General features: G+C 40.6%; 1 protein-coding gene across 3 annotated transcripts in view; it reads left to right on the plus strand.

Annotated features, from left to right (window-relative positions):
* The window catches only part of LOC143300173 (carbonic anhydrase-like), a 68285-nt gene extending 58967 nt beyond the window's left edge, over positions 1–9318 (plus strand). For all 3 annotated transcript variants that reach the window (XM_076613729.1, XM_076613728.1, XM_076613730.1), the window contains exons 3-8: positions 320–514; positions 1016–1137; positions 2534–2629; positions 5365–5479; positions 6000–6109; positions 7519–9318. In XM_076613729.1, the coding sequence (XP_076469844.1) occupies positions 320–514; positions 1016–1137; positions 2534–2629; positions 5365–5479; positions 6000–6109; positions 7519–7632 (752 nt within the window). In that variant the 3' untranslated portion in view covers positions 7633–9318. The remainder of the gene's footprint in view (positions 1–319; positions 515–1015; positions 1138–2533; positions 2630–5364; positions 5480–5999; positions 6110–7518) is intronic.
* The last annotated feature ends 662 nt before the right edge of the window (positions 9319–9980 follow it).

Here is a 9980-nt window from a genome sequence, read left to right on the forward strand (position 1 = left end):
TTGAAAAAGTTTCTACCTGCATATTATACCCATCTTTATTGTTTGTACATAGGTACATTCTGACTGGTTTGATAGGACTTTTCTTGCCCTGTTGAATTAGTTCGATTTATAATGTGACATTTTCAAATGAAATTTTTTTTTTAAACTGAACAAATCTAATCTCTCTCTTTTTGCATAATTTCAGTGTCTCACCACGCAGTGACATTTTCAAATAAAATATAAAGAAACTGAACTAATCTAACTTCTCTCACTTTGCATTCCAGTCTCTTATTATTATTATTATTATTATTATTATTATTGCGCAATTTTCGTTTTCCAGGTCCATGCACATGGGACAAGAGCTTTCCCGACGCCAAAGGCAAGAGGCAGTCACCCATCAACATCGTGACGTCACAGGCTGAATATGACGCACAACTGAACGCGAAACCACTCCAGATGAACTACTCTCCCGAGTCTGCCATGTGCATTTCCAACACCGGCGCCAGCATGAAGGCAGACTGCGAAAAGGGGTCCAGTAAGTGATGAGGATGATGATTATGAGGAGGAGATGGAGGGAGGTTGTAGTGGGGGGGGGGGGGGGAGGGAAGGAGGGCGGGGAGACGGGGGAGGTGGGGGGAGTGTTGATACATGGAACACATCTGTTGCCGAGCTGAGACGCTGATTTTTGACGCGCGCGCGCGCGCGTGTGTGTGTGTGTGTGTGTGTTTCACTCACTTTCTGTTTGTGATAGTGTGTCTGTGGCTGTGTGCACGCGCTCTCGTGGCGCACAGACGCACACGGGTAAGCGGCAATATTATGCGTGCTTGTTGATGCGCAAATTTGAGCGTTACCATCGTACGTGTTTTTTTCTTTTTTCTTTTTTTAAATACATAGTTCATTCTTACAACCTTAATTCATTCCACAAACCAAACCTTTGGTACAAGGTACGTAGGAAATGGCAGACACAGACAAGACAATGACGTCAAAAACAAAATGACGGAGTTTGACGTCACAAATAACCTTGGCCTTATTGCAGCCATGACGGGCGGTCCCCTGGGCGACAACGTGTACAAACTGATTCAGTTCCATCTGCACTGGGGGTCTTCCGACGACAAAGGGGCGGAACATACCATTGACGGCAAGGTCTACTCTGCTGAGGTGGGCATTCGTTTTTGCGATTTTTTTAAATGCGATTTCCTGCTCTGATACCCTAGATTCAGGCGTTGACACAACTGACAGAACTAGAGGAATCTTCTGGACTGTTCTTCTGTGTGGCTCCCCAATAACTCTTCACAGAGTTGAGGGAGGATGAAGAGAAGAAGAAGAAGATGATATATATGATGATGATTGATAATAAAGATGATGATGATGATGATGGTATCCTGGAACCTGTTTAAACGGCAATTTTTGTGCATCTTTGAAGCCACATTAGCATATGTTTGACACATTTTCAGTGGTTTTCGACTCTATTGTGAAGATCAGTGCACTTAATTTTGACATGGAATCAGTCGCTACACTGCCAGTGCACAAGAACAGTGCTTGGGGGTGGGGGGGGGGGGAGGTGCATGCTGGGTATGTTCTTGTCTCCATAACCCACAGAACGCTGACATGGATTACAGGATCTTTAACGTGCGTAATTTGCGTATACACACGAAGGGGATTCAGGCATTAGCAGGTCTGCACATATGTTGACCAGGGAGATTGGAAAAATCTTCACCCTTTACCCACCAGGCGTCGTTACCGAGATTCGAATCCGGGACCATCAGATTGAAAGTCCAACGCTTGACACCAGTTCAAATCAGATTCAGTTTCCACGCAGTTGTAATCGACTTAACGAACCCGAAAGAAATACGGAAAGAAAGTAAAAAATAATTAATTAATTAATTAATTTTTTTTTAAAACGACATGAATCCAAACCAATATATTTCCATGCAGTTGTTATCGATTTTGCAGCGAAATCGAACAGCGAACACCGGTAAAATAATAGCCACGTTCAAACCAAGTGTAAAAAAATTATTTTAGAAAAAAAAAAAAAAAAAATTAATATAAAAAAATTAAGAATCTTTATCGGCTCTACCACTAACGGACCGGATCGCCTCTTGCAGGCAAGTTCCCTGACAGCACGTTCCGTTCAAGCAACGGTTGTGTTTGTTTACATGCATGTGAAGGGTGAGGTTGCGTGCGTTCGTGAGAGAGAGAGAGAGAGAGAGTTAATGTGTGTGTGTGTGCACGCGCGCGTGCGTGTGCGTTAATCAGTATAACGTCGTCCCACTAAAAGGGGCAGTCGAGGAAAAACCCAGGGCTGGGGTTCACGAGCGATCTTAGTAGCACTAAGCTGACTTTGCGTCAAGAGTTTTCCAAAGCATTCCACAGGCTTGAATATCTGTACGTAGTAATCAATGAAAAGTGTACCGGTTATTCGTTTATTTTCACGCCACTTACTTTATGTGTTGTTAAGCGTGTGAATGAGCCTAACGAAGGTTCCTGTTTTAATAGTTTGAAGCAGACAATAGCCTTATGAAGTGGACTGATTTGTATTGATGACTGTCACCAGCTTCACCTGGTTCACTGGAACAGCACGGCCTACGGCTCCTTCAGCGAGGCGGCCAACAAGAGTGACGGGCTGGCCGTGCTGTGCATGTTCATCAAGGTAACACTCACACACCTTCTTACTCTCCACAAACACACACACACACAGAACCACAGAGAAAAGAGAGGGGAGGGGAACCAACAAGAGTGACATACTGGCCGTGTTCTGGATGTTCATCAAGGTATCACTGACACACCTGGCTATGTCCTCACACACACACACACACACACACACACACACACACACACACACACACACACACAGTCACACAAACACAGACACACACAGGGAATCACATTGACGGAGAGGAGAGTGGCGGCCAATAAGAGTGAAGGACTGGCCGTGCTCAGTATGTTTATCAAGGTAACGCTGACTCCTAGCTCAGCCATCATAGACTCAGATACACATAGACAGACAGACAAACATATCCGACGCAACATATTCAGACAGACACAGAGAGGGAAACAGAGAGATGAAGACAGAGAGACTGAGAATGATAAAGAAGGGGGTAGACAGAGAGAGGGGACGGAGGAGTATGGGGGTGGGGGGTCCAACGTGTCGTGTCCGGTCATTTATGAAATTAATCTTAGCCCCTCCTTCTTCCTCCTATGCACACAAAGATACGCACGAACACAGGCACGCAGCACACACACACACGTACACATACAGAGCCAAAGCCAGGCATGAAGAGCAAAGGGGTTGAACTATGCGGTGACCTCTTACGACTAATGGGCTGAGGCGGCCAAGAAAAAAACGCGTCATGTCAGTTCTCTGTGGGTTCGTCCGTGTAATGAGATGTTTCTGAATGTAATGGGGAGAGACACAGATAGACACACACGTATATACACGCACGCCCGCGTGCGTACACACACACACAAACATACATGCATGCCCACTCACATATACACTCACACGCGTGCACACACACACGTACACTACATACCCACATACATATACACTCACACGCATGCGCGCGCACACAGGCACACACAGAGACACAAACCAGTGGATAGACATTAATTAATTACCAACTCATACATTGGTACAAACAGACAGTAAGACGCATACATGAACGTTTAACGCGCGCACGCATACACACACACAGGTGGACCAATGCCAGGAAGAAGTTGTGCTGTTGGCCTATGCTTAACTGAATCCACAAGACAAAGACCACACACACACACACACACACAATTATCAGGCAATGCAAAGGTACACATAATTATGTGTTACTTTCCTGAAAGAAAGACTGGGGCACGCTGACAGAAACACACTGACAGACACAGAGAAACTGACTGACGGACGCAAAAAGAGTAACCTATTTCGTGGTTTTTGTATGAAAGACCTATTTCCTGTATGGCTGTTGATTGATTAAAATGACTAAGTCTGAGAGTACACCTTACTTTGAATACAAGACTAACGAGACGCGCGCGCGCGCGCACACACACACACACACACACACACACACACACATTCACGCACACGCACATTCATGCACGCACGCATACACGCACACAGTTGTATTGGCGTTTGATTAATAACTCTCCCCATGCACACACCAGTGAATAGACGCTAAATGAACGACCAACACACACACACACACACACACACACACACACACCGCACACACACACACACACACACACACACACACACACACTGTTTCAAAGATAAACGGCACAGGCTGCCGTTTGCAAGCTCAGGCTTACCTTGTGTTCGCTGTCACTGTGCAGTGTAGTTTCACTGGTGTCACATTTTCATTACTCCCACGTTGATTCATGATATACACTCGTATGTCTTTTTCAACATGGCACACTACACTGAGACTGCTGTATTGAACTGTTGACACCACAGTTAATACACAAATCGCATGCTGAAAATCTTCATTTGATTCACGAACGAGGAATCCAGCAACATGTCGGCGGTGTCGTTTGGATGTCGCCGGAACGATATCTTGTTATTCCTGGTAGAGTTAGTTATTGTAGCCGTGTAGGGCCAAAACAAGTTAGTGTGATGCTTTCGAAACAGCCCCTTCTTTGTTGCATAAAAAGCTTGGTATAATTTGGTCAAGGTCTCACACTCTACTTACCATGCAAGTTTTACATGTCACAACTTTTATGGATGGTTAACTGATGGAGAAAATGCACCAAACATGATCTTTCCCCCCCGGCGACTGTTCAAGTTTTATCATTGTATTCTTTTTCTTTGTTTCCAGTTTTAATTATCTTTCTATGGCTATATATACTTCTCTAAAGACTGCAACAGAAAGAATGCTGCAGAGACAAAAGATTATCACTTGCGTAAACTGCAATGAATTCCGTTGGTGATTGTTGTCCCACCTTTTGCTGACTTGTCCGTCTTCAAACTGGAGACAGATGAGTGTAGCGTATCATAAAGCTTTCTCTGTCTCTCTTCGTTTTCGATCCAGATGCTGCGAGGTATTGAACTGAAAAAAAAAAAGAGAGTGGGAAATTGAAATCTTTGTTCAGATAATTGACTGCAAGGCAACGCCGGGTTGTCAAAATATCGTCTGCCTACAAAATGGGAGACGAATTCCGACTTTTTGTGAAAAGAAATTCGAAACGAAGTTATTTCCCTTTACAATTTGCGGTTGCAAACTTGATGCGGAAAACTTGAGAAAACAATTGCACACTCTCAGTAGCTGCGAGTCAAACTCACACACACACACACACACACACACACACACACACACGGTTCTTTATTTATTTTGTTTGGTGATTGTTTCTGAACAACTAGATGCAATCTAATCAGTGTGTATGTGTGTGTTGCCACAGGTGGGGAACTCCCACAAAGGATTTGAACTCGTGAGCCGTGAGCTGTCCAGTGTGACTTTCAAGGGAGCGTGCTGCAAGGCCTCTGAGACGTTTGATCCTACCTGCTTGCTGCCAGGTGAGGCAGGATCCGCCTCCCCCACCCTCACCAAGATTATAGTGCTCTTTGTATATATTTAAATTGTGAATTTGGTTTCACTGAACAAAATATCCAAAGGAAGACGTCCAAATGAAGAGCTGTCCTAATTATGCAAGTCTCTTCTCTACATACATGTTTCGGTTTATTTGTGGCTTGCTCCGCTTTGCGCACGTGTGTGTTTGTGTGCGTGCGTGTGTCTGTCTCTCCGTGCCAGTGTGTACGGTGTCCATGTGTGTGTGAGTGTGCGTGCACGAATGTATGTCTGTGTGTGTGTGTACGTGTGTTTGTGTCTGTGTGCTTGTTCATTGTGTGTATGTGTGTAAACATGCATTTGGTTTGCTTGTTTTCATTTTCACAGCAGTATCGGCGTATCATATGCCAGGAGCAAATTGGTTCAGCATGTCACACGATGCACTGAGGAGAAACATAACATCAGTTACATAACACAAGAAAACGTAACGATAATATATATATAAATATATATAAATCTACCTTGCAGGCAACACGAAGCGGTACTGGACCTACCCAGGGTCTTTGACCACCCCACCTTGCTATGAGAGTGTCCAGTTCATTCTGTTCGAAGAGGTCATCGAGTTCTCTGCTGACCAGGTATGGCAGATACATTTTGCGAGGAATTGGAATCAAAACTAACAGTTGGCCTACACACACACACACACACACACACATCTATAATCGATCTATATCTCTTTTATACCTTTCAAAGCTCTTTACAGTAACAGACAGAAAGCAAACAAACACACACACGCGCCCATGTGAATACACATGGACACACAAGCACGCGCACAGGCATGCAGGCATTCACACTGACAAATTAACATGGAAGAAATAGATGTGAATACATAGAATGATAATACGGAACGAAGCATCTAATTATGGTGAAACTGCTTCGAAAGGAATGTTTCAGATATGATGGACAGAACAATTCAGTGATGCCCAGGTTTGTACAGCTGAAGAACTAATAAACGGGTCCCCTGATGTGTTTTTCTCACTTGAATTAGAAAACAAAAACAAAAAACAAACAAGAGAGGCAAGGCCTTCAAGACTCACTTGTGGCAAATTAAGTCCCCTAGCATTAATTACAGAGTAATTTCCCTTTTTTACTATCTGCACCAAAAACGTTTGCAAAATAATAAAACTTCCATGCTGAGCAAAAGAAGTTCCTGTTTGAACAAAAAAAATGATAATAATGACTGCTCTTGTTGTAGTGTGAGAATATCAGATCAAAGTGCCAAGTTTAGAGAATACAAAAAATATAAATATAACAGTAAATGCAGTTTGCATATAATTAGGCTTCATTTTTTAAATTTTTTTGTGCCCGTCCCAGAGGTGCAATATTGTTTTTAAACAAGATGACTGGAAAGAACTGAATTTTTCCTATTTTTATGCCTAATTTGGTGTCAACTGACAAAGTATTTGCAGAGAAAATGTCAATGTTAATGTTAACCACGGACACAGACACACGGACACACACACACACAGACAACCGAACACCGGGTTAAAACATAGACTCACTTTTGTTTTCACAAGTGAGTCAAAAATGGAACACAGAACAGATGAACATCAGATAGAAGCTGAGTGCAGAAGTATTGGAACATTCCAACAGCTCGCTGCATTTCTTGCTATGTTTACTTGTTTTAGAATAGATCTATTGTCATTTTCCATTTTTAACTCACTCAGTACGGCCAGTCCTCTCTTCTCCTCTACACAGACCCCTCGGATGTCCAGTGGGTGTCTGAATGACCCAAGCTTTAGCTTCCGTCGTCAGAATTGTGGTATTCTTTGTCAACATTCACCTCTTCAGTATAAGAGCCTTCCGTTTGCAATATTTTGATGATGGTAATTGGGGGTGAAACGCTGTTAACGTTGTCTCTTTCGCCGTTCGTATGGAGAGAGTTACAAAAAATCTTGCTTTAGAATACATTTCCTTGAATTGTGGACTATTTCTTAATTGTTCTTATTCTTCCTGACAGTATCTTCTTTTTTTTGTTCTCTTGCAGATGAAGGCTTTACGCTCCATGCATTTTGGAGGAGAGGGGAGCCAGTGTATGATGGACAATTTCCGGCCTACCTGTCCAGTTGGAGCACGCAAAGTGCGTGTGTCTTTCCAGTGATTGGCCCGTGGACCCTGCATAGCGCGTTCTGATTGGCTAGTTGTGGAGCAGCATGTATGGTAGATAAACTGTGTCATGAAGCAAGTATTATGTACTTTGGAAAAAAGCAGAACAATGTTTCTTTGTTATGATACAAAGTGCAACAGAAATGGAATAATGGATATATCAAGGCGTGGGGAATAATACAGTTCATTGAATGGCGACGTTAGATTCAAGATTTAATTTTTGTTTCCATTAGATGAGATCGATAATCAGTGATTAGAATGTCACCAGTGGACAGTTCTTATCTGTTGTGTCACCTGAGTTATCATTTCAACTGGGATTATTTACTGCACTCTGAAGCAGAATTTCAAACAATGTGTCACAAGAGACTAGTCAAAAGTTCAAAGTATGCTGTGATTGTGCTGTGTGTTTTTTTTTAATCAGTAGACCTAACTTGGATTGATTTATTTGAGCAGTTTTGTAACATCCTATACAGAGTTTATTCTGATATTTTAACTGTATTTATTGAGTGCAAGGATTCTTTTTTTCTTCTTTTTTTCTTAATTGGTCTCATCTGCATTGTTATTATTATTATTATTATTTTTTTTTTTTTTTTAAATTTCCAAATAAATCACAGGCATGCTTTCCTTGGCCGTTCTTCCATCTATGTCATGTTCAGTGACCTATCCGTTACGATTGGTCGATTCTTCTATGTCATTATCATTTTGGAAATCATGTAGTGCCCTTCGTGGTTCTTCCATTTACATTCCGTTACTTGAATCTGAGTTTGACTGCTATTTTATTGGTGCCTTTTGATTTACAGTGATGTTTTTTGTTGGGAGACAGTTTAAAACGTCATGTCTGTTTAGTTTTGTCTAAAAGATAAATCTTATCACACTAAACATCAGAAAATTAGTTATAATTTACTTCTTTTTTTTAATTTTAAGTTCATAGAAATATAAGCAGGCTACTGTCATTCATTCTCATTCCTTTATTTGAAAAAAAATGTCTAATTTGGTTATTTGTTACAGTGGTTATTTCTTTCATCGTTTGCATTATTGCATTGTTTCCATTTACACTAATGACTTTTCACAGTTCTTAACAAGAGATGTTTGATGCTGAAAATCATTCATGTTTACTGTAGTCTAACATCAGTTCTTTACGCAGCGCGAAAGGGTCACTGTTGTTAGAATCACGATTAGCCTATGGGAAAACCCGGGCAACATCGATTTCATCTTGCATGTTCAACACTATGCATTATAATTATCATCTAAGATGTTTGCTTTATTTTTTGTTGTTCTTTGTAGCTTGTTCTTGCAATTTTATCACTGAATGATTATAGTCTTTTCTGTTATATGCACTAGTTTTACATTTGTTATGTGTTATATGTCAACGAGAAAACACCTTATATGTAGTTTTATCTTAATCATGTGGTTTTATCAAGTGAATGCAATTGTTGTCTTTGTGTTAACTGTATTATTCACATTTGCATTCTCTTCTTTACACATTTGTTTTTCTTAGCTATTATTATTTCTCTTAAATATTCTATATAATTTTGTTTCATCTCGATCTTTTTTCAGTTTTTTTCTCCCTCTTTTTCCAAGGGTGTGATTTGGTTTTAGCTTATAATTGTGGGGGATATATATGTATTGTATCTATCTCAGTGTCTAGTTGTTAAAAAAAAAAAAAAAAAAAAAAATGAAACAGCAACAGCTATACCTGAACCAGTTCAAATTATTTGTCATTTTATTTTTCAGAAAATTAAGGGAGATTTCAAAAAAGCGTTTGTGTAAAAAAAAAATCTTTTAACCCAAGACATACACACGTCTTCCAGTGACGTCATACTGTTGCACACATTGTTTCATCTGATGCACCAACAGACAGTACACTTGCAGAAGCCAAGAGTTTGTGATACTTGTCTTTTTGAATACACTGTGTATTGTTGATATTTTTGTGATAGTTACCCATCGAAATGAAATACTACTGACTTATATATTTTAATATTTTTGTGTGTGATAGTTACCCTTTAAAAAAAAAAAAAAAAAAAAAAAAAAATCTTCATTTCAGATTGTTTTCGTGAATTTGTAGAATTTCTATTTTTGAATGTTTGTTGAGTTTAAGCCGAGTGAGAACACTTAATAAAGAATGATTTAATCATACATTCATTTTGTCATCAAATGCATCGTGTTATTGTCATCTTTAAATCTCGTCTCACACACACACACACAAGCACACACACACACACACACTGAAGAATGCATGCACAAACATGCATGCACACGCACACACGGATGACGATTCTTGTTTAAAACAGAATATCTTTCCCAATATCAAAAATGATATGAAGTCTGTAAAGTCAAATTCAT

The sequence above is a fragment of the Babylonia areolata genome, chromosome 26, assembly GCF_041734735.1.
Source record: "Babylonia areolata isolate BAREFJ2019XMU chromosome 26, ASM4173473v1, whole genome shotgun sequence".
Classification (NCBI taxonomy): Eukaryota; Metazoa; Mollusca; class Gastropoda; order Neogastropoda; family Buccinidae; genus Babylonia; species Babylonia areolata.